Source organism: Pleurodeles waltl, chromosome 2_2, assembly GCF_031143425.1.
Source record: "Pleurodeles waltl isolate 20211129_DDA chromosome 2_2, aPleWal1.hap1.20221129, whole genome shotgun sequence".
Classification (NCBI taxonomy): Eukaryota; Metazoa; Chordata; class Amphibia; order Caudata; family Salamandridae; genus Pleurodeles; species Pleurodeles waltl.
This window is the reverse complement of record NC_090439.1, coordinates 256,668,794-256,695,563: the sequence shown is the minus strand read 5'-3', so window position 1 is coordinate 256,695,563 and position 26,770 is coordinate 256,668,794. Positions and strand designations below refer to the sequence as shown.

The window sequence follows — 26,770 nt, the reverse complement described above, 5'->3', positions numbered from 1 at the left end:
TACTCATTTACATGGAAATAGAGGTGACACTATTGTAGGTGTTCACTGTCAAAATCCAAATATACTTTATGTGGGACCAGTGGCACCACAGAATACATAGTAGTCCTGTTAGACCTGACAGACTTAGGGTGGTCATTCCCCAATGTTTTGCCTGCCTCCCTCCACTTTTCTGACACTGTGTTTGCTGGTTTTAGGACTCTGCTCACTTTACCATTGCTAACCAGTGCTAAAGTGCATATGCTCTCTCCCTTAAACATGAAAACATTGGTTTATCCCCAATTGGTATATTTGATTTACTTGTATGTCCCTAGTAAAGTACACTACATTTGCCCAGAGCCTGAAAATGAGGGCCCAGATTTATACTTTTTGATGCAAAACTGTGCAAACACAGTTTTGCGGCAAAAAGTATAGAGCTGGCTTGCAACATTCCAGAGCACAAGCCTGGCACCAGATTTATGGAGTCCAGCAAGCCAGTGCTCAGGTTGGGCTAGTGTCAGAGAAAATGACATTAGCTGGATGGGGTACAGGGGAAGGGGGTTTTGCCTACAAAATGACGCAAGGCTGGTTAATATGCCCCTAAATGCTACTAGTGGGCATGCAGCACTGATTGTGCCACTCACATAAGTAGCCGCTTAACTATGTCTCAGGCCTGCAATTGCCAAGCCTGTGTGCGCAGTTTCACTGCCACTTTGACTTGGCATTTAAAATGTACTTGCCAAGCCTTAAACTACCCTTTTTCTACATATAAGTCACCCCTAAGGTAAACCCTAGGTAACCCATCGGGCAAGGTGCTAGGTAGGTAAAAGGCAGGACATGTGCATATGTGTTTTATATGACCTGATAGTGAAAAACTCCTAAATATGTTTTCCACTACTATGAGGCCTGCTCCTTTCATAGACTAGCATTAGGTCTGCCCTCATATACTTTTTGAGTGGTAGATTCTGATCTGAAAGAGGTAACCAGGTCCTATTTAGTATGGCTAGAATGGTAATAGAAAGTCCTGCTTATTGGTGAGGTTGGATTTTATATCACTATTTCAGAAATGCCACTTTGCACTTTGCACTTTTACACTTAAAGCCATCTTTGCATTACAGCCTGTCTCCAATCAACGTCTGGTTTGTGCTGGTTGACAGCTTCCTTGTGCATTTCACCCAGACAACCACAAACACAGGACACTCAGGCCCATATTTATACTTTCTTTGTGCCGCATTTGCGTGATTCTCTGAAGCAAAAGTGGTGCAAACTTACGAATTACAATTATATTTTGTAAGTTTGCGCTGCTTTTGCGTAAAAAAATTATGCAAATGCGGCGCAAAAAAAGTATAAATAAGGGCCTCAGTCTCATCTGCATTCATCAGCATATTGAATGGGTCCTTCTGGGCTGGAAGGGTGCAGGGCCTGTCACTTACATTACAAAGGCCAGTGGCCTGCCCTCACGCAATGGACTGCCAAACCCCCTAATGGGACACTGGCACACAGGACTGAACAGAAAGGTAACTTGTGCATTTCAAAACCACTCTTTGAAGTCTCCCTCACTTCAAAGGCATTTTGGGTACATAAACTGGGTCTCTGACCTCACCAACTCAGACACTTCTGGATCTACACCTGCATCCTGTCAAGAAGAACTACCTGGCTGGCCAAAGGACTCATCTAGAATGCTTTGCTGAGATAGAATGCTGCCCTGTGTTGCCCTGCTGCCATTCCCCAAAAGTGCTCTCCAAGGGCTTCGATTTAGCTTGCCTCCTATTTTCTTAAGTCTTAGGGCCAAAAAGACATTGGTGGTGATTCCTAGTTTGGCGGGCGGCGGTCGCCGCCCGCCAAGCGGGAACCACCAGAAGACCGTACCACGGCGGTCATTCTGGCTTTCCCGCTGGGCGGGCGGGCGACCGCCAAAAGGCCGCCCGCCCGCCCAGCGGGAAACCCACAGCAACGATGAAGCCGGATCCGAATGGAGCCGGCGGAGTTGCTTTTGTGCGACGGGTGCAGTTGCACCCGTCACGATTTCCAGTGTCTGCTATGTAGACACTGGAAATCAATGTGGGGCCCTGTTAGGGGGCCCCTGCAGTGCCCATGCCATTGGCATGGGCACTGCAGGGCCCCCCAGGGGCCCCACGACACCCGTTCCCACCAGCCTGGTTCTGAACCAGGCTGGCGGGAAGGGGGTCAGAATCCCCATGGCGGCACTGCCTGCAGCGCCGCCATGGGGGATTCTGCAGGCCAGGGGAAAAACGGCGGGAAACCGCCGGTTTCCCTTTTCTGACCGCGGCTTTACCGCCGCGGTCAGAATGGGCCTGGATGCACCGCCAGCCTGTTGGCGGTGCATCCGCGGTCCCCTACCCTGGCGGTCTCGGACCGCCAGGGTAGGAATGACCCCCATTATCTCTTCAGGAAACTACTTGTACATCAAAAATCGACACACCGCCTGCCAAAATCGAGGCAAAGCCTGTATTGTGACTGAAAACTCACTGCACAGCTGAATGGAATGGCAGAGCGCTGACTTTCCGACTGGAAATTCAACAAAGCGCCTGCATTGCACCAGAAAATTCAATGCATCGCCTACCAGATCGATGCAGCACCTGTGCCTTCTTCCAGCGCGTCAAGGATTTTCCCTGCATCATCCCTGGGCATCAAAATATCCCTGCACTGCCGTGACGAACCTAGACTGCATGCCAAAAAACTACACAAACCCCTAGCAACATAGAAAGAAACAACCAATCATCTGTGACATGCTGGAAAATTCAATGCAACACCCTATTTTTCCACACGTTTCCTCCTCTACAGTCTTCATGCGCCATTATTTTTTATGCCTACCAGGTACTGTGTGTAAGAAAGAGACAATTTTTTATTTCTAATGATTAAGACTCTTTTAAACCATTTAAAGTGATATTTCAACTTATGCTTATTGGATCTTAGTCATTTTTACCTTATTTTATTCAGATAAATATTATCTATTTTGCTAAACCTGTGTGGTGTATTTTTGGTGGTGTTTTCACTGTGTTACTGTATGATTTGTTGCACAAGCCTGACTGCGTAGTGCCAAGCTACCAGAGGGTGGGCACAGGATAATTTGGATTGTGTGTGATTTACTCTGACTTGAATTGTGGTCCCTACTTGGACAAGGGTGTATACCTCTGCCAAAGCGAGAGACTGATTACAAACCATCATTAGACTTCTTTAGGAAAATCCCACCGCAGCTTAGATTATTGGATGACCAGTGATGTTGTGATTGGATCTACAACAAAGCCAGCCCAACCATCGCCCCCATACTCTACAACATAATCAACTCCTCTTTCGACTCTGCCACCTACCCAGACCCCTGGAAGCACGCAGAAATCACTGCTCTCTAAAAAAAAAACAAGCCGACCTGGAGATCCTCTCCAACTACGGCCCCATCTGCCTCCTCCCTTTCCCTGCCAAGGTTGCTGAGAAATTACTCAACGCCCACCTATCCCACTTCCTCGAAGCAAACAACACTCTTGACCTCTCAAACTCCGGGTTACGCAAGAACCACAGCACGGAAACTGCCCTCATCGCATGCACTGACGACATCAGGACCAAAGTCGACAAAGGCGAGACCATCGCACTCATCCTCCTAGACCTCTCCGCAGCCTTTGACACCGTCTGCCACCACACACTCCGCACACGCCTCCACAACATAGGAATTCGCCACAAAGCCTTAGACTGGCTCACCTCCTTCCTCAACGACCGGACCCAGAGAGTCCGCCGTCCACCCTTCCACTCCACACTACCAAGATCACCTGCGGAGTCCCCCAAGGTTCCTCCCTCGGCCCCACACTTTTCAACATCTACATGATCCCCCTAGCCAACATGCTCCGAGCACACGGAATCACTATCCTCTCCTATGCAGATGACACCCAACTCATCCTCTCCCTCACCCGCAACCCCACCACCGCCAAAACCAACCTACACGCTGCTCGACACCGCCAACTGGATGACCCCTAACCACCTCAAGCTCAACTCAAACAAAACCGAGATCATCATCTTCGGCCCCAACAAAACCACATAGGACGACTTCTGGTGGCCCACCGCCCTAGGCCCCGCACCCACCCCCGCAAACCACGCACGCAACCTCAGCATCATCCTGGACCCCTCCCTCTCCATGACACAGCAAATCAATGCTCTAAACTCCTCCTGCTTCCACACACTCCGCACTCTAAAAAAATCCTGCAAATGGATTCCCCCAGAAACCAGGAAGACAGTCACCCACGCACTCATCAGCAGCAGACTGGACTACGGTAACGCCCTCTACGCCGGCACCACACTCAAACTCAAATGCAAACTCCAGAGAATCCAGAACACAGCTGCACGCCTCGTCCTTGGCCTCCCCCACCACGAACGAATCTCACCAAACCTCAAATCCCTTCACTGGCCCCCCATAGACAAGAGAATCACATTCATGATCCTCATCCACGCACAAAAATCCCTCCACAATACCGGCCCAACCTACCTCAACGAAAGAGTGAACTTCCACACTCCCACACACAACCTCAGATCAGCCGACCTCGCCCTAGCCACAGTCCCCTGCATCCAACGCACCACCACAGGAGGCAGGTCCTTCTCCTACCTCGCCCTCAAAACCTGGAACTCCCTCCCCAGCCAAACTTCGCAAAACCAAAGACCTCCTGCTCTTCAGAAAGAACCTCAAGACAGGGTTGTTCGATCAGTGACCCTCCTTGCCCCCCCTTGATTTTCCCTCCCCCAGCGCCTTGAGACCCTCACGGGTGAGTAGCGCGCTCTACAATTTTTTCTGATTGATTGATTGATTGAATGATTGACCAGTGGACGTCAAATTTAGAAGGTTGAAAATTGAAAAGTATCAATTCATAAATATTTTGGCAAAATAAGTGAGCACTCATGGGAGAACTTCTTCTGATGCTTTTCTGATATGGTCCAAAAATAATTAGTTTTGGCCTCCACTGAAGCCAACATGAGTACTATATTCAGAGGTTTAATCCAAGTTGTCTAGCAGTATGAAGCTCTTTCACAAGAGAGCCCGGTTTGATAAAATTTTAAATGAATCAACAAGATTTATGTAGAAGCCCTTTCACAAAAGAGTCAGGTTTAATAACATTTTAAATAAATCAACAAGAGTTATGTAATTCACATAATAATATTAGGCAGACACCATCAAATTTGGCTATGAAATGTTCCAAGCTTCCGAGTAATAAAATTTGATAATTACAACCAAGTGATTGGGACAAACTAGAGGCAGAGAGCCGGCATGGAGATTCCACATCTTGTCTGTTTTGGTTGGTAACTCAACAACAAGTATATTGCTGTTTCATGCACTTGAACTCAATATTCCATGAATATCATGATTATCACTACAGTGATCAATGGGGATGTTCGTTCAGTCACTGAGGAAACCAGCTCCTGTGTAGTCCTCTCTAAAAGCTGCATGAACTTTTCCTACAGTTCCAATTTTATTCCTGCATTCATCATTCATGTTAAATGGGAAAACATGAACCATCCAATGAGCCTTTAAGTAACAGAGACTCACAAACCCCCATATTCAGGTAAACCTATTCACTCCCCTTCCTTTGTCTGGGGGACGATGGAGGATGCATTACTCTTTAACTCTTAAAGTGGCAGATGCTCACACCCTAAGTCATCATGAACTTTTCCACTATGTGAAGGAGCACTATAACTGTGACTGCAGAATGACATGACCCATGTTCCCTAAATATCTGATGCATTGACCCTGTATACGTTGGGAAGCCCCGATGTTTTCCCTTGTCCTTTTTTGTCAGACCCTGACCTACATAACAAAAGATTAAAGTGCATGTTACAATGTAGCCCCATGTGGTGGTTTCCATGTGCGGTTATCTCAATTAAAGAAAAGGAAGGCTTTTGTATATGCCCTTTGAAAATGAAATGCACTACAGCCCATGTGTAAGGAAATGCCTTCTTCGCATGGCTACCCCCTGACTTTTTGCCTTTTGTGGATGTCAGTTATGATTGAAAGTGTGCTGGGACCCTGCTAACCAGGCCCCAACACCAGTGTTCTTTCCCTAAACTGTACCTTTGTACCCACAATTCGCACAGCCCTGGCAGACAGATAAGTCCCTTGTAAATGGTACCCCTGGTACCAAGGGCCCTGTTGCCAGTGAAGGTCTCTAAGGGCTGCAGCATGTCTTATGGCACACTGGGGACCCCTCACTCAGCACCTGCACACTGCCTCACAGCTTGTGTGTGCTGGTGGGGAGAAAATGACTAAGTCGACATAGCACTCCCCTCAGAGTGCCATGCCCACCTCTCACTGCATCGATAAGTCACCCCTCTAGCAGGCCTTACAGTCCTAAGGAAGGGTGCACTATACCACAGGTGGGGGCATAAGTGTATGAGTACTATGCCCCTACAGTGTCTAAGCAAAACCTTTGACTTTGTAAGAGGAGGGTAGCCATAAAGAGTATATAGTCTGGGAGTTTGTCAAATACAAACTCCACAGTTCCAGAATGGCTACACTGAAATCCAGGAAGTTTGGTATCAAACCTCTCATCATAATAAATGCACACTGATGCCAGTGTGGGATTTATTGAAAAATACAACCAGAGGGCATTTTAGAGATGCCCCCTGAATACCAGTCCGACTCCTAGTGCTAGGCTGACCAGTTTCTGCCAGCCTGCCACAACCAGATGAGTTTCTAGCCACATGGGGTGAGTGCCTTTGTCACTCTGTGGCCAGGGATAAAACCTGTACTCACCTCCCCCTACATGAACTGTATCACCTGGCGGTGAGCCTCAAAGGCTCATGCCTTTTGTTACAGCAACCCAGGGCAACCCAGCTTGGGGAGATGCCCGCCCCTCCGGCCACTGCCCCCACTTTTGGCAGCAAGGCTGTAGGAGATAATGAGGAAAACAAGGAGGAGCCATCCACCAGTCAGGACAGCCCCTTAGGTGCCCTGAGCTGAGGTGACTCCTGCCTTTAGAAATCCTCCATCTTGAGACTGGAGGAATCCCCCAATAGGAATAGGGATGTGCCCCCCTCCCCTCAGGGAGGAGGCACAAAGAGGGTGTAGCCACCCTCCAGGACTGTAGCCATTGGCTACTGCTCCCCAGACCTAAACACACCCCTAAATTTAGTATTTAGGGGCAACCCTGAACCCAGGAAATCAGATTCCTGCAACCCACAACAAGAAGAAGGACTGCTGACCTGAAAGCCCTGCAGAGACAACAGAGACGACAACTGACTGGGCCCCAGCCCTACCAGCCTGTCTCCAGACTCAAAGAACCTGCACAGCGACGCAACCGACAGTGACCAGCGACCTCTGAGGATTCAGAGGACTACCTTGAACCCGAAGGACCAAGAAGCTCCCCAAAACAGCAGCACTGTTCACCAAGAGCAAGATCTTTTCAACAAAGAAGCAACTTTTAAAGAACTCACTCTTCCCACTGGAAGCGTGAGATTTCACACTCTGCACCCGACGCCCCCGGCTCGAGCTCCAGAGAACTAACACCGCAGAGAGGACTCCCAGGCAACTGTGACTTCGTGAGTAACCTGAGATGACCCCCCTGCACCCCCACAGCAATGCCTTCAGAGAGGATCCAGAGGCTCCCCCTGACCGCGACTGCCTGGTAACAAGGAACCCGACACCTGGACCAAGCACTGCACCCGCAGCCCCCAGGATTGAGAGGAACCAACCTCCAGTGCAGGAGTGACCAGCTGGTGGCCCTCTCCCTAGCCCAGTTGATGGCTGGCCCGAGAAGCCCACTTGTGCCGTGCCTGCATCGCCTAAGTGACCCCGGGGTCCCTCCATTGCTTTCTATAGCAAACCCAATGCCAACTTTGCACACTGCACCCGGCCGCCCCTGCGCCGCTAAGGGTGTGTTTTGTGTGCCTATTTGTATCCCCCTCAGTGCTCTAAAAAAAAAACCTGGTCTGCTCCCTGAGGACGTGGGTACTTACCTGCCAGCAGACCGGAGCATCCCTCTTCTCCATAGACGCCTATGTGTTTTGGGCCATCCTTTAACCTCTGCACCTGACCGGCCCTGTGTTGCTGGTGCGGTGGCTTTGGGGTTGCCTAGAACCCCCAAAGGTGGGCTGCCTATGCCCAGGAGACTGAACTTGTAAGTGCTTCACCATCCTGAGAAACTTAACCATACTTACCTCCCCCAGGAAATGTTGATTTTTGCACTGTGTCCACTTTTAAAATAGCTTATTGCCATTTTAACCTATAGTGTGTGTACTACTGCTTTAATTCAAAGTTTCATACTTACCTGTGTGGAGTACATTGCATGTTATGTATTTACTTGAAATCTTGAATCTTGTGGTTCTAAAATACATGAAGAAAAAATATTTGTCTATATAAAAACTATTGGCCTGGAGTTAAGTCTTTGAGTGTGTGTTCCTCATTTATTGTCTTTGTGTACAACAAATGCTCAACACTACCCTCTGATAAGCCTACTGCTCTACCACACTACCACAAAATAGAGCATTAGAATGATCTAATTTTGCAACTATCAACCTCTAAGGGGAACCCTTGGACTCAGTGCACACTATCTCTCACTTTGAGATAGTATATACAGAGCCAACTTCCTATATCATGGTTTACTTGATTGCCCTTTATTTTGATACGTGTCGAAATTTAGGATTTATAATAGATGCAATGCTATTAATTTGTAATCTAGTATACAATTTTTGGATGTCACAGATCAGATTCTTTCCTAAGATCTGTGAGAATTGTTTTGTATTTTTGATGTGTTACAATGGGAAATCCAATAGAATGTGTATAGGTTGTATGGTTTTAAGGACTATTGCCTTAATAAACATATATGTAACTACTACTGCGTCTGCTCTCTGTTTCCTTCAGAAAATCCCCCAGACCAGTGCCCTCTTCATCTCTCGCCTACTGGCTCCAGGTGATCATGGTTTCAATCAGTGTTATTATGTCTTCCTTTTGAACCCATTCAACTCGAGGACCACTACCATCAAAATCCTTCTGCAAAGAATGTTTGCATTTTAGTTCATCATGTTTTTGGCCACTGTGCTATTTCAGAAGTGGGCCACAATATGAAAGTCAGTCTTGGTCTTGCTACCTTAGGAACACTCCAGTCTTAACTCCTAAGTAGTGTCCTTTCTGAATTTGAACCATGCAATCAAAGGCTAGTTTCAGGCTCCTTGTACTTCATCACAAAATTGCAAACCAGCCTGAAATTACTTGTCTTTCTGTTCAGAGGAGTCAGAGCCTGGTAGATTGGCTCGACTGTTACTCACGTATGATAACAGCTGATTTGCAAGTGGCTGGTCCTCTTCTGCAGAGGTACCAAGGACCTAAAAATGATGATCTGTCATGTACCAGTAATAATTACAAGTGGTTCAGATTAAGCGAAGCTTTTACTTCCATTTCTTTTTGTTGTCTAAAAGAATGGTCATGCTCATCTACAGTCAGGTCCCTCTACCTCAAGGAAGTAGTTCATGTGGTTGATAAAGTGCCGGATTTGCTGTAAATGTGCATGCAGTGTGTTCTGCCTTGCCATGTTCTAGAGTGGCAATTTTTGAAGTTTTAATGGGGAGAAAAAGCTAAGTATTCATTAAAAACATAGATGTGACTGTGGTATGCCCACAACCTCCTGATAACACATCTTTTTACGTAAATTCTGCTAAAAAGCAAACATGCTTGATCCTGCTTACTCTTACTCATGGTGTAGTACTTTTGTGACTGTTCCATACTGCTTTGTTTCTCTAGTCCTCATACCTTTTTATTTTGCCATCATAAGGTTCATTCTAAATCTCTTTGTTTCAAGTTCTGGGCCTACTCTTCCTCTCTGGAAGTGTCATCATGTTGCTGGTTTCCTTCTTTACAGAATGGAGATGTGATGGACTAGAACAGTGGCCTTTTATAATGTGCTATAGCAGTGTGTCACAAGGTCTATCTTTGTTGTTTTTTCACCTACAAATGTGGTAATCAACATGTGTATGTCTAGAACATATGTCTCATTGGATTTATAAGATTAATAAAATCTTTGGTTTTCTCTGCAATAAAGCTTGGAAAATCCCTATTTCACAATTACACATATTCTTAAGGTACAGGTACCCTCAGCCTCTGGTGCTGCAGTAATTGAATAGTTATATTTCCTTAACAGTTGTAGATACTAAATTAGACCTTTTTTTGCAATTAAGTGCAGAGTACATGTGAATGTGCGTGTAAGCATATGTGTTTTTGGTGGTGTTTGACAGAGTGGAACAATGAGGATTAATAAGAGGTATTTGATATTTAAGCAGCATCCCATCTTCATCCTCTTCATTTCTTTCTCACCTTTTTTGTCCTGAGCTGGGCAAAGTGGAAAAACTGTGGAAAGGTTGCTGCAGACCTGGGCTGATATAAACAAATCTCTGTTCATTTTCACTTGCCACATTCCTTTGTTTAGAGTAAGAGTAGAAGGTTTTTTGCTGCATAGCATTTTTATATGCCAGACCCCACCCCACCCTAGGTGTAGTTTTTTCAGATTAGGTGGATTCACAAAGGGATTCTGCATCAGTGAACATGGCTGCATCACATAAACAATAAACTGATTTAATAATTTCCTTTTGCTTCTTCAGTTCATCCCACACAGATCATTGAAGTCTTATATATGGAAAGGTGGGGATAATCATGTTAAGAGAATTTAACTCAGGGGTGGAGCATGTCCAAGATGTCGACCGCAACAGACGCTCTTTAGTGAGCTCCCCACGGGACCCGAAAATTATCCTGATCTATCACTACCGAGGGAGTCCCCTTGACAGTGTTACAACCTGCAAGCCTGATCCTTGCAGGCTGGACCCCCGGACTGCAATAGTGAGGTGGAAGGCGACGAGGTGGATCCCAACCTGCCCGCCATAACAGAGACTGCGGCGGTGAGGAAGATGGCGGCTCAAGCTAGCAGCGCGGCCTTGCACCTAGTGCAGTGGGCCGGGTCCACTGACGGATGGAGGACGGCGTATCTCCTGCCTGGCCTGTCTGCCATGACCGACGGGAGGGCCTGTGATTGCTGTCGCATGGAGTTCGCAAGCGCTGAGCTTGACAGCGGGTGCTTTTGCCTTTGCAGCGGCGGGGACGGTTGTGGTGAGACAGAGGCTGAAGGGCTGTTATCACTCCGGAGACCGACGACAAAGTGAGTGCGTCATTGCAGAAAAGACAAAAGGGTGCATATTATCACTGGCACTGAAGTGAAGGATCCTAGCACCAGTTGCGCGCCTGCATTGTCCCTTACCGGAGATGAACGCCTCCACACAGTGTACGCCCGGGGGAAGAGGTACACGTGAGCACACATGGGCCAGAGCTGCTGATTAAGGGAACCATCGTCATGAGTCAGCGATCTTACACAGACTTGGCATTCCTAGTATATAGCTTTTAAGCATCTACCTGTAGGAATATCGGAGGGGGTGCGACTACACTACACCCATCGGCTGCATTACATGAGGCACCCTGCGTTGGAGCCCAATGACTGGCCTTCCTGCAAGACAGTATAACGGTACACACAGACTGCAGGCTTGTGCCCTTAATCTCGCACACTGACTACATAGCACTCTGAGTCTAAGGATTGTATAGCAACGCTGTTTGGGTGTCTGCCATCTAATGACTGAAGATCCTTGTCCGCGTTAGTGCTGCTGCTCTGTCGTCACTCATAGCGACTCAGTCCCTAGAGGATCTACTCGCTGCTATAGATCTCTCCCTTGCAGAACCACAGGGAAACCACGGCTTGCAAGAACACCGGGAGACAACATGCATACAGCCGAGACTGACGCTACGGATTCCTCATCACAAATTGCACAATTTCGTGATCTGGAAGCCACACTTCATAGTCACTCTGATAAATTTGACACAATTTTACATGGCATACTGGATACTAAGACTTCATTGGAGACCAAGATAGAATCGGTCCCTTTGGAAGTGAACTTGTTGAGAGCTCATCATTGTAAACTTGTAGAGAGGGTCACCCAAGCAAAAGCCATCACACACACTGTATCGCCGACTTTCCAATCAATGCAAATGCAAATAACGTCCATGCAGGAAGATTTAAATGCCCTCCACCGCAGGGCTGAAGACGCGGAGGGCCACTCACGACGCAATAACATCCGCTTTATTGGATTCCCTGAGCATTCCGAATTCCCCAGTGCCGAGCTGTTCTTGGAAAACTGGCTTCGGCTGACGGTGTTTAAAGATAGCGTGCCTCCTCTGCTCTCCATAGAAAGAGCCCACTGTATATCGGGTCGTCCTCCCAAAGTGGGAGCCCCACCGCGTCCACTCATAGCTCGCTAGCTAAATTTCCGTGACTGAGATACAATACTGCAATTGTTTCGCACCAAAGGACCTTGGCACTTTGAGGGCACATTGATATCTGCATACCCAGATTTTACAATGGAGGTACAACGTAAAAGGGGATTTTATTTGTCGCTTAAACAACGGCTTTGCGCCGTGCAAATCAAAAATGCTCTTCTAATCCCAGCAAAACTTTATGTCATGGATCAAGAGAAAACACATGTTTTCCAATCCCCACAGGATGTATGGACCTGGCTACATGCCAAGGGCCTGGTGACAACAGAGGGAGAAGAGAAGGAGATGAAGACATGGATCACCCCTAAACCAAGAAGATGTCACAAGAATCCAACCAACTCCCGACCGGACCACACACAGGCAGCGGCAGAACGGGCTTGGGAAGTTGAGACGGCGACTAAATGTCAGATCAATTCCTTTTTCTGCTCTTCGCTCTGAACACACACTAACATCGGGGTCAGACACCGGATCTGAAGTTTCCTCGACAGGCAGCAATGACCTTATTTGACTGAAGTCTATTAATAACTTTGGTACCACAATCTAACGTCCTCTGCCTCTTTCCTTGCTTAACATTGCTAACGCTCTATGGACAACCACCACCTCAGTCTTCTTCCCTACCATCCATAACGGGCCCCAAAGCGGGACATTTCCATAACTGTACTGACACCACCCCCACAAGATGTACCTTTGGACACGTTGTTCATCGAGACACCGTGGTACTTGCTACTAGATGCCTTTTTGTGCGCATTGGGTGGTATACTGCATGGTTGCGGCCCTGGGGGGATTGTTCTTATTGTTCGGGTTCTTCCTTATTTTTTATGTCTATGTTTTACCATGCTTAATACTACAGTGTTTTGTGCGGTACTGCTGTTCTAGACACATGTACATAAGAATGCAGTTGATTATCAGGGTGGACCGAGACAAATGCATAGTGGGACTCAGTAAACTGTTATTTAATGTGCACTGCCTTAGAAAGGATGTCTAATATATTGTTGAAGGCCCATGTTCCACAATATAGATTCTTAACCTGTAATGTACGGGTATAGAGATTTACACCAAATGCTACAGAATACACTCATATCTCAAATGGCATGCAGTAAACATTACAGTGCTTCAGGAGATGGATCTCACGATTTCAGAATTCAACAAGTTGCGATCTAGGTGTCGGGGGCAAGCATACGGTACTGTCACATCTGCATATGCTAGGGGTGTCCTAATCTGGGTGGCCCCTGGGACTCCCTTTGCCCTTGCATTGCAGACCATAGATGTGGACGGCAGATATGTCATGCTGGAAGGTAACCTAGATGGCATGCCCATTAATTTGGTGGCTGTCTCTGCTGCTAATACAAATCTAATACAATTTTTAGATTCTCTAACACCAGCGTTGTTCCAGGATCCACTTATTCCAACGATTTGGGGTGGAGACTTTAATTGCATTATGGACCCCCAATTGGATCGCTCCCATCCCCTGCTATCAACAGCCACTAGTATTCCTAACGCCCACCACTTTCGGTCCTGGAGCACACATATGAGGCTTGGGGACATATGGTGCATAGGTCATCCACATGACTATGAATACTCATTCTATTCCCCTGTACGCAACCTTCATACTAGGATAGATTTCCTATTTTCTATCTACTAACAACGGACCCCTCCTAGATCGCTCAGAATACTTAGCCAAAACACATTCAGATCATAACCCATTGACAGCTAATCTGAGCTGGGGATTACCACGTCCTTCTATACCTACCTGGTGCCTGCAAATAGAGGCTCTATTGGATCCTCTGTTTCAGGAATCACTATTATAAACTATGCAACAATACTTTCTAACCAACGCAGGTTCTACCTCCTCTTGGGCGATAGAATGGGAAACTCACAAAACAGTCATTAGAGGACACTGCATGTCTTCGACTTGGGGAGTTAGGAAGCAACTACTATGAGATCTCTCTGGGATAGAGCAGGACTTGCATCAGGCGGAATTACATGACGTGATGTGCACTGTCTTACTGTCACATCTACATCAGCTCCAAACTCGTAGACATGAAGCAGAATCCACCTTAAGACGGCACGACTCTCGCACAAGAGTGGCTTTGCAATACGTCCAGGGAGATCGATTCGGCAAGGTCCTAGCCTGGCTTCTCCAAGGTGTACCATAGGTGATATACCAGCCATGTCAATAAAGACGCCGGATGGCAAAATAGCCGCTACACAATTGGCTATTAATGCTTCTTTTTGTGACTATTACCAACAATTATACGAACAACCAGCTGACCTAAGCACGGAGGGTGGCGGAGTTTCTTATGGGAGGTATCCCTTCCTAGGCTCACGGACCCGCAGCACACTGATATAGAGGAACCAATACACTTAGAGGAAATCAAAACAGCCATTACGCAAATAGCCCACAACAAAACACCAGGTACAGATGGCTTGCCCATTGAATATTATGCCATATATCCCGCCACCCTCCTCCCTCGGCTCCTGGAGGTCTATCAGGAAGCATTTGAAGGAGGCTCCCTACTACGTTCCTTGCGCGAAGCCCTAATTGTGGTGTTGCCTCAACCGGGTCTTGACCCAACAGATGTATGGTCCTATCGCCCTCTGTATTTACTTAACTTAGACTGTAAAATACTGGGAAAGATTATAGCCAACCGTCTATTGCCTGTAATGCACACATTAGTACATCACGACCAGTCAGGCTTTATACCTGTCGCACCACCTTTCTTAATATTAGGCGCCTCTTACACTTGAACCATAATACAACAGCTCATGACATACACTGAGTGGCAGTCTCCCTGGACATAGAGAAGACCTTTGACACCCTGTGATGGGATTATCTCTTTTCATGTCTAGACAAAATGAGATTTGGCCCACACCTTTTACGTTGGGTCAAGACGCTTTATGGGGAACCATAGACCAGGGTGAAGGCAGGTTGGGTTATATCGCACTACTTTAATATTCAGCGTGGTACACAACAGGACTGCCTATTGTCACCACTCCTATTTGCCCGGGCCATGGAACCCTTGGCATGCTATTTGCATACTCAGGCCGAAGCCTGGGGGATATGGGACTCACAACGATTCCACGTGGTGTCCCTCTAAGCGGACAATGGTCTTGTATATATAAGAGACATACGCACCACACTAACTGAACTACAACAACTGTTAACACGCTTTTGGAAAGCCTCGGTTCTCCAGGTCAATTGGCCTAAATCATGCGTGTTCCCACTGACATTGTGCCCCCCAGCCGATAGACTTACTGGAAATACTTCATGCTAGCAATGGCAGTATGATACCTTTAAATATCTAGGACACATCCAAAAACCTTTACAGAACATTAACAAATATACATTCATCCCTTACCTTTTGGCAATTGCTACAATTATCGCTGATAGGCAGAGTGGCAATATCCAAGATGCTAATTCTACCTCGGCTGCTGTATTTCTTCTCGGCACTACCTGTAATGATACCACTTACTTTTTTAACATGTTGAATAGCTTGCTTTTGGACTTAATATGGGGGGACAAACGTCGTAGTGTAGCTCTTTCTAAACTCCAAAGACCCTTACAGAAGGGCATTTTGGGTGTTCCTCATTTTGAGTCATACTATGCAGCATCACAATTGCAATGGCCAACCTCATGGCTAACCTCTCCGCTACACCCGTAAACATGAGATATACAGGCCCATCTGGGAAACGTTGCGCTATACACTTCGTTAACTGACACCAACAGAGTCAGTCCTGCTACTACCCCACTACTAAAAATAGCACACACATGCGGGCACCGCTACCTACATCTTAAAGGACATTACAGTCCTTATTCACCGGAGGTATCTATATGGGACATTCCTGGAGTAAAACAGAATACACAAGCCCATGACCGGATTTACTAGATAGAAAAGGGCCACCCGAGCAGGCCATCTTTTCTCAGACTGCAAGCTCAGATCCTCCCCGGACATGAATACCACATATGACATTACACTGGGATAATTCATCACTTATTAAATCCTGTTGCAGAACGTGCGCCATCTCTAGGTTACAGTGGCTCCTGAACCACCAACATCTCCTGCATTGCACACTATTTTATCTGCCACGTCCACTAGATGCGCTATTACCACCCTGTATATAGCATTGGGTGTACCCACCAGTATCCTTTCACAGTCAGCACACGAATGCTTGGTTTATGTTTTTTTGCTTTTGTTACATTTGGTTTTAGAGTCATCCTTATAGTTAACAGTTTCACAAATATAAAAAAATAGATGTTTGTATATATACATATATATATATATATATATATATATATATATATATATATATATATATATATAGGTTCTTCAAACAAATAAGGAATGTATCAATGCAATACTTTTTGAATATTTGATAACCTATTACTATCCGTTGTAATTTCGCTTGAAACAACGGAAAGTTATACTGTAAAGCATTACCTGTAAGCAAAACTGTGAAAACTAATAAACAAACATAATCAAAAAAAGGCAAGCCATGTGTACCATCTACTATCACTGGAGACCCCTAATTGATGTCAATGGGAGATACATGAAGATAAAGAGCCGCAATAACATTTCACCACTGAACAGTTAAATGTGCCCAGGTGCATCTATACATATGTGCATGTATATGCCACGTGTTTATCAATCTAATTGCACCAGTCATGAAAGCCATGCAGCTAAGAAACGCTGCCTTCAAAGATTGCAAACTTCATGTTTTTCCCCTCGGAAAGATTGCAAAATTCCAGGTTTACCTTCTTCCTCATTCTGACAGTTTCTTTTCGAAATGAGAGCTAATGTACACCTTACTGCGAGATCAATTTTACTTCAAACGTAGGAGCAAAACTCTCTCCAGCTTTACCTTTTGCTAAAGGTTTTAAGCACAATTGTAGATTTATGTAGACCTTATCTCTGCAAATGTGACCTTTTGAGGAACGTTTCTATTAAAATTGTTCAGGTGAGTAAACAACCTGAGCCCCGCTAGGCTCTTTGCTTCCACAATTTGTTGCAGATTTGCCCTGGCACAAAAAACGGGAGCAAACATCCTTGTCTTCTTCTGCGCAAAGGGGGTTTGCACAAATACAGGAATTATTACTATACTGTAATCGAGTCCTAATCGTTTTAGGAGACGTACATATCATGCAGAATACTTTTTGTGGTAAATAAACACACAAATTGTGGCAAAAAAAGAGAATTTAACTCAGGCACGTTGGCAGACTTGTTGCATCTTCCCATTTACTAATTTTCTTTTGTTCAGTTTCATGTTTTCGTTTAGGTCTCCTTTCTTGTATGAACCAGGGACCAAAAATAATACTTGAGCTAGAAAAACAAATGGGGACCCAACCTCACAAAATGCTGAGGTCTGCTCTAACCTTGAGTTCATTGACCCTAGGGAAGAAAGTGAATACCTTATAGGTGCACTAAGGGCCTTTGGGATTTCATCCATTAGCTATCCCCAAGTATCTTAAAGATGAATACAGTACAAATGGATGATTTATGAAAGCTATTCAAAAACATAGAGTTGATTCGCATACATATCGGATCCTTGCTTCCTAGTCACATCCCTCCATATACAGAATGAAAACATGTTACAAACTGGAAACAATTGAGCTCTTTCCCCTGCTTCATGCAGCGCCTTCCTCTGTATTATTCATGCATAGAAATGTTTGTGAACACTTACAACTTTGTAGCTGTTGCACCCAATTCTATTGCATTTCCCTCCTTTGCACATTTAGAGGGCATTTAGAAGTGAGGAAAACACCGATAATATACAAAATCACACAGGCGTAGATTATATAGCAGTTGGTACGAATTCAATGTTTCTTCCTTTGCTAAACATAGCTACATTTCTTATGTATGACTTGTTCATTTTTCCATGCATAAATAACAATCATGAGTGCCCTCGTCAATTTTCTCCTGGTTCCTTATTATTTGCTTATTGTTTTTGTCCGTTAATTCAGATACTATTAAGTAAAACATAAAATGTTAGAGGCTGGATTTTTAGTGACTGGCTTCTTGTGCTCTCAGTCTCTACGCAGTTTTTAGATTTTGAGTATTCAGACCTGCTAAGAACCCCTGATGTCCATAGATGCCTGCGAATAAGTATTGGCTATCTGACACGTTCGTTTGCGAAATCAGGGGAAAAGCAGCAGAAGTGAGGAGTAAAAGAAAATCCAGACTGGATAGTCCCTATGGATGGATGCATCTCAATTGGTAATACCGTCTGAATCTACGACTTCAACTCATTATAGACCAGTGTCATAACAGCAGTATGTGCTGTAAAAAGATACTATCAGACGAGGGTACGGTACAGGAGCCCCAGGATGCCAGACGATGGTCTGATCACAAGCTGAGGATCAAAATGATAAGTAGGAAAACACAAGCAGCCAAACACAAGGACTAAGGGAAATAAAGAGAAGCCATAGCCACAAAGAAACCAACACTAGTGCAAGTATGTGAAAACTGGTGAAAACTCAAGCAAACCAGAGAACCACAGAAACAAAGTAGCATGTTGCAATGTATCTGTTCTATCTTGAAGGAGCCTTAAATACTGACTCCATACTCTGTTTTCCATACTTTCCAGACTTTACTAGCCTTGTGAGTGACATTCCTCCTAAGTTTCTGAATTCTGACACCAACTGGACATACAGGAAGAGTTTCTTCCAATGAGTTAGCATACTTACCGATTTTATCCCTTCTTCCCTCTGGACTATGATTCTGCCTAATATAACTTGTCGCAATGTTGATTACTTTTCAGTACAGACTGACAGGGTCCACTACAAATATAATATTTATAATCCCTCTAAATTACATCCCACAGGATTTCAGATTTTATGACAGAGGGGAAGGAGAAAAACATCTGTACAAAACAGAGTTACAATGATAGGTAACTCACCTCTTCTTCTTCCTACTTGTCAGTTATAGCAGTTAATCTAACTACTCAACACTACAGTATGGTGTTTCATAAATGCTTATGGGCATATGTCACATAGGTTAGGTTTAATGTTCTTCCTAAATGATGGTTGCTCGAAAAATTTCATATTATTTGCACTTTAGGTTATATTCCCCTAATCTACCTGGGCTCAAAGAGACTATTCTGGATTTCCTTCTGCTATTCTTTTTTTTATATCACTTTCACTGTTTTGGTTTACTTGATATAGACCTCCATTTATGGTCACATTCAGGTTTATAAGTGTGATATAAACAAGACCTTAATACACTAGATATACACTAGATATAGATAGGTGGGAGTGTGATTTTTGTATACACATGTATACATGATGAACAATTTTCACCAACGTATCCTTTGTCACAAAAAGACGTAAAATGGGAACTATTATAGGCTTGAAAAATTGAGATCTACAATTTGGACTTTCACTATGTGGAATTAACTGAAGATTATAAACAGATGAAAGAATTAAGGGAATTGTGTATTTGATATGACTTACCATGATGCGGACACATTTACCATATCAATACATTGTCTTCGGCTGACACCCCCCACAAAACGCCTGGTGGTCACGCACCCGGAGACAGGAATCTTCATTCCTGTCACCGGCACACACACACGTCATCACACATGCACACATAACCCCCCAACCACACACACTCACCTCCCTCCTCTTAATGCATGCATGCATTCACATACACACCCATTCAGACACCCCATACAAGCGCACATACACCCACACCCACACACATACACTCCCAGACACGCACGCATGCATTCAGCACCCCCTCCGCAAACACACACACACGAATCCAAACACACCACAGACCCTCCCCTTCCACTTACCTCTTCCACCGAGAAGGACGTCTGGAAGGGGATGAGTCCTGGCATTCTTCCCTCTCTGCCACCACCTCACCAAAAGGACACCGCCGAACAGTATTACGGCTCGTAATAGGGAGGGCAGAGTCATGCTGGCAGGGAACAGCCTCTGCACCGCCGACCGCCAGAATGGATGATGGCTGCTCTCTGCCTCAAAAATGCTGGTGAGCAGCCACCACTCGTAATAAAGCGGTCAACTGGCGGGTTCAGCTTTGGCGGTCAATGGAATTGACCACCAAAGTCGTAATGAGGGCCGAGTGTTTACCTGTTTTGCTTCCACCTGCCCTCGTGGTCGTATAAATTACAAACTAAAAAGTGTCTTATTAGTATGCGAGAAGAATGGTTGCTGTTCCCAGAATTAGAAATTGAAAAAGCTCTGTTACTCTGGCTCGCTCTATTAATCAAAGCAAATAATGCAGACACATAGAACTTATTTGTAGTTATTCCTATCAAAGGCATCTCTCCTAACATAGATTTGATAAACAAAACTGTGTGTATACATATATATATATATATATAGATATATATGTTACAACAAATGGTCCTTACTGTGGCGCGCATATCATATTGGTGCCAGCATGAGGAATGGACCCTTCCTCCTAATTAATTTCGAAACAAAACTGAAACCATTGTATCTATTCTGTTGTTTACACCTTTTCATAGGCGTTTCCCCAATTATCATAGCTATATCCATTTGGTTAAGGAGTTGAAGAAATCACATTGGAAACACGAGACAAAAAAAGATTAATTTATGGATGATAGCATCATAACAAAAGGCATAAAAATAGCTGGAATATGATGTCCTTGAATGCTAACTTCTTCATGGTGATATCTAGGGGACATGTGTCTAAATTGTGCTTAATTATTGGGCTACTAAACCACCGAACTAACACAAATGCTGGATTTTGCTAATGGCCCTTGGAACTAAAGAATTCATACAGGCAGAATACTGTGAAATCACAAGGTCATGATGTAATGAAGCAGCAGAAAACTGTAACTGACTTGTAAGAGAAGGAAAGACATAAGGGGAATATAAAGTTCTGTACAGGAAATAAATAAATATAAGCTTTGTTGGTAGCACTTCGCTGTCCAAAGTGATGAACCATGATCAATCGTTCTTATGGCGTGAAACATTTCAACACGTGTCTGTAATCTACTGTTTAAATATAAATATACGTTAGAAGGAGCATGCTCTTAGATTTCCTTACCTTGGCGATCTGATCAAATTTGCCAAACAATTCGTTAAGCATGTGGACTAGTTCACCTGGCGAGCAGTCACTGGCCAGGCGTGTGAATCCAACAATATCAGCGTATAAAATGCTAGATATAAAAAAGGCAAAAGGAAAATATCAGTCTGATGTTATGATTCGAGTTTAAAAAATCACTTATGTGTTCTAAAAGAGATACCTCTTACCATTAATTTCCTACTTATAAATATGTATTATTCTAGTGAATGTGTCTGCAGTATGTGTACATTCATAGTAGAATACCAAAACCAAAATATTGAATCATATTGTTTTTTTGACTTACATTGTGTTCTAACTCAATTGTGTCCTTACATTCCAAATCCCACACAGATGATAAGTAGTGTGTGAAATCAAGCTACTGTTTATTTCACAAAACAGTGCAAGTCACTTCCCAATTTAAATTGTGCCACTTTCGATTAAGTGAGTCACTGATAAACATCAATTCAAAAATCACTTTAATTGACCGATAGCTATTGCTAAACCAACATTTCTCTTGGAACTGAGGTACACGATCCGCTGGGAATATAAGATTGTTGAAAAAATGTGTGAAGTTAATAATGCCTTTACAACTAAACCAGTTTTATGAGTTTTTGATGAACATGCTGTAAATTATCTTTAAGACAAGCGACACAAACATTATTGAATCTAATTAAATCTTTTTTCTCTGAAAATACACACACAACTTTTTTGGAACTCCAATTTGAAACCTCGTAGCTTTCCCATGTGCAATAAGCATCCTATGGATCTTCCAATAGATTTCAAATTGAATGCAAATGCACGAATCCTGTCCATATTAGTCACACAAATTATTATTAATAAGAATAAATAGAATGTACAAAGCTAAAACGAACCAGTGCTTTTTTTTCAAAAGTGAATGAAAAAATGTCATTATTCAAGCTCATTTAAACTTACCTATTAATGAACACATATTACAGGAAATTAAGGTGCAGATTTATGGAAAGTGTCATTGCAATCAGTGCTGCTGCCACTTTCCTGCACCCTTTAGCATCCCCTACCACCACCATGTGTGTGCAGTATTTTAAATACAGCGAAACATGGCGCAGGGTAGGTGGCAATAGCGTTATTTCTCATGATGCTCTTGATGTACTCTGCAGGAGTAGTGCCAACATATTGGAAATCTCATAGATTCCCTTACGCAATTTTTCTGGCTCCCCTAACGGGGGAATGCCCCCTTTGCATACATTATGCCTGGCGCAGGCATAATTTAGCACAAAGGGTTAAAGAGGGTACATGCCATGCATTGCGCCACCCTGTAAAAACGGCGCGGGGATTTCAATTACATTGGGCCACATTAACAAAAAAATAATGACGTTAATCTGGTGCCAGGTGGCGCTAGGGCATTATAAATATACCCGTGGGTTTTTAGAAATATTGAGCCAAAGGAAACTTTACCAGTTTTATGATTTGTTCTTTTTAAATATTTATTCAGTTTCATTCAAACGTGACAAAAGGTTTTTTTCTTTTTAACTTTCTAAGTGCACTATAACAGCGAAATGTTTACAATTAAGACACCATCATCTAGTAAACAAAGTCCATCTACATCTACAAAGTCAGGGTTTATTATTATCAGCATTCCTGGAGTTACAGGCACCTTATTAACACTTCGAGCTCCCTAGTATGTTTTTTGCAGGTGACTCACAATCTCCCTACAATCCTCTATTAGTATGATTCATAGAAAGTGAAAACAGAACAGTTCAGGATCAAACTGTTTCAGAGCCTCTGTGGTAGTGTACTGCTCAAAAGTCTTTACACTACTTCCTCTATATAATTAATATAAGTAATGTGTGTTAGGGAAGATTGACTCTATTTGAGCCAGTTTCAGATCTCCAACTTACAGGAAATCAGGGCAGGATCATTTAAGTAGGGTGTGTACATATCTATTTCCTTGTGACCTGCTTGCACAGCTTCACCTCTTTCTATTGGTCTCTGGTCGTCCTACTCTATGGAAGATGCTCCAGTGTGGTTAAAGATGTGAGCAGAATTTTTCATTTAGAGTGTGCTGCATGACTATGAGGGTTTTAAAAATGAGAACAAGCAGTAGCATTCACCTCAGAGTACTTTGGGGCATCATTTTTTTTTACTTAAATTTGGCACAAACCCAATTCCATATTTATATTTTGATGTTAGACACTTCTAACGTCCAAATATAGGAGCTTGCACCATTTTTGTGCAGTTGTGCACCTACCTTGCATCAATGAGATACAAGGTAGGCGTTACCATATAAAAAATTGTGTTATCCCTATAGCCCCATATTTATCCCCCATGCCAAAATGACGCACGGGTGGGAGGAGGGGCCAAATAACGGTGCAAAGCTTGCTTTGCACCATTATTTAATGCCTGGGTCAGACCAGGCATTAGGGGGCCTGTGGACTAGTTTCCATGGTCAAACACCATGGAATGGAATGGGTCCACAGGGGCCCTCCCCAAGCCTCAGGAACACCCCCACCCCCACCAGAGGGACACCAAAGGATGGGGGGCCTCTTCCCAGGTAAGTCTGGGTAAGTATTTATTATTTTAATGTTTTTGCCATCGGGGCCCTAACTTGGGACCTCCTGCATGGCACAGGGTGCAATGGCCATGGCCAGGGGACACTTGTCCCCTTTGCTGGCCGATGGGCTGGTGGGCATGACTCCCGTCTTTCCTAAGACATGAGTCATGTTTTTGGTGGTTGTGCACCAGGAAATCACGCTAGTCTGGTTAGTGGCATTTTTTTGCCTCTAACCAGGCTAGCGTCATTTATTGACGCACAACCCCATCCCTCCCTTCCACCACTCTCACCCGGCTAGTGTCTTCTTTTAAGATGCTAGCCCATGTTTAGCACTGGCTAGCGCCATTCCTTTAATATGCTGGCGCTGTGGAATGCCAGCGCTTGCACAGTTTTGTGGCAAAATCAGGCTCCTTATGTTTATACAGGCACCTAGGACCATAGAGCTCCATGGTCAACCACGAAAACCATTGTCTCCTTGCACTTCAGTTCAATGTCTCATTTTTGTGGAACGTATACTAAGGGGCATATTTATATTGTTTGCGCCGGATTTGTGTGATTTTTTTTTACGCAAGTCCAGCGCAAACTTAACTCCATATTTATATTTTGGCGCAAGACATATCTAGCGGAAAAATATTGGAGTTAAATTCATTTTTTGCCTGCGGAAAACTACCTTACGTTAATGAGATGTAAGGTAGGTGTTCCTGGGCAAAAAATGACACTAAGGCCCTCACGCCTTATTTATACTCCTGTGCAAAAAATGACGCACAGGGGAAGGAGGGGTCAAAAAATGGGGCAAACTTGCTTTGCACTCTTTTTTAACACCTGGGTCAGGGCAGGCGTTAGGGGACCTGTGGGCCTATTTCATGGTGGAACACCATGGAATAAGCCCACAAGTGCCCTTCACAGGCCCATAGCACATCCCCACACACACCACACGGATAGCGGAGGATGGGGGAACCCCATCCCAGGTAAGTATAGGGAAGTATAGGTAAGTATTTTTTTTTAAATGCCATTGGGGGCCCTGAAATGGGCCCCCTTACATGGCACTGGGTGCAATGGCCATGCAAAGGGGACCCTGTTCCCCTGTGCTGGCCATTTGGGTGGTGGGCATGACTCCCGTCTTTTCTAAGACAGGAGTCATGTGGTATGGATAGTTGTGCGTCAGAAAATGGCTCTAGGCAGGTTAGAGTTATTTTTTTTACTCTAACCTGCCTAACTTTTTTTTATGCTAGCGTACACTTTGCACCGGCTTGCACCATTCCATAAATATGGTGCCCGGCTGGTACACAGATATGGTGCAAGCCGGTGCTAAACGTTTTGGTGCAAATCTGCGTTAGTGCACTTTTGCACCAAAAAGTCTAAATCAGGGCCTAAGAGTATAAGCAACATTCTAGCATTTCTCACAAGCATTCACATTGCTGTGTGACCTCACTATACTCTCCCCAAAATGTGCAAAGTAATAGCTTGATTAGGATAAAACTGCTTCTTTACAGTAAATTGCTTAGTAGAGAGACAACAAATGACCAGTGAACCCCCTTCTTGTGGTATGTTATAAAATGTCAGCTACAAAGCAGTGTCTTTGCTAATTTATATTCATCTTTTATGAAGAGTTCAAGGACAAAGATTTCTTTAAGTGACCTCTTAGCCCTGTGCCCCTCTGCTCAATTTAGGTAATAAAAGTTCACAGGGTAGTACTTTGAATCTTATATCTAGATTTAGTAAAAATATGTGCTACTGGTCTACATTTTATTACAAAAAGCCTAAACCAGAATAAAGGTCCCTTGGAGGTATTCTAAAACTGAGACATCTGGTGTATCTGCATCAGAATTAGCGAAAATATAAAAAATGAAAAAACTAAATAAAACGAATTATAATATGTAGGTATAAGTCTAAAATTAAATTGTGGAAAAAACAATGTAATCTTATCTGACAATTTTTTAATATTTTAGCAAAGGAGTGGAAATGTTTTAAAAATATTGCAATTTAACTTTTGAAAACCACAAAAGATTTAATAGAAAAGAAGCCAGTTTGTGAGCTGTCATTGGTACTCATAGGTGCAGTAAAATGCTCTACTACAAATTAGCAACATGTAGAAAGAGATTAGTGTTTGACCCTATGTGACGTATTCGACCATTTTTCAGTTCAGCTGCCCCATTATGGGAAATATTAATTATATGAAAATGTTATTTAGAGGTACATGACCTGCTCAAGGGCCCAAACAATAAACAGACAAGAATTTGCAATCCAATAGGTCCCGCAATAGCGAGAGTTAAATCTGTTGGTGTTGTAAATGATAATGACAACCTTGCATTTGGGACCTTATAAATATTTTGCCATGCAGCACATTAAACATTTAGCAGAAATAAACTGTGTTTGTGCATTCCTTCATACACAATGGCATTAGACTGTAATGGTCTCAGCAGTTCCTTCAGAGCACCACAGTAAAAATATCATTTTGAGGAAAAATTGTCATATAATCTCATATTCAGCCCCTAGAGGGCATAATTACATAAAAAGAGTGATAAAGAATATTGCAGTGTAATCATATAATCAGCCCCTTGAGGGCAAAGTGTATTACACAATTTCAGGCCTAGCAGACCTTTTAAATATCATTTAACTGTGGAGTCAGTGGCACAAGGCTGCAGTGCTGCAGGTTATTACTAGATGTCCCCGTAGAGTCAACAGCAGAATGTGCAGTACCACTGGTCAATAGCAGAAGGTACAATACCACTGGTCGTGGCTAACAACACACGGTGCAGTACCACTGATTATGGCTAATTGTCCCTGTAGAGTCAACAGCAGAAGATGCAGTACTACTGGCCGTGGCTAAATGTACCTGTCAAGCCAACAGAATTAGAAGTGCCTTCGAACAATAATAATTCTTCAGCCCAGACAGAGCAAAGCACAGGCCAA

At 44.0% G+C, this 26,770-nt stretch overlaps 1 protein-coding gene across 1 annotated transcript in view; it reads right to left on the bottom strand.

The window, feature by feature from the left end:
* ADCY2 (adenylate cyclase 2) overlaps window positions 1-26,770 on the bottom strand; it is a 4,811,883-nt gene that overhangs the window by 1,925,755 nt on the left and 2,859,358 nt on the right. Inside the window, exon 6 of the mRNA XM_069219709.1 lies at window positions 21,310-21,421. Coding sequence (XP_069075810.1) covers window positions 21,310-21,421 — 112 coding nt within the window. The remainder of the gene's footprint in view (window positions 1-21,309; window positions 21,422-26,770) is intronic.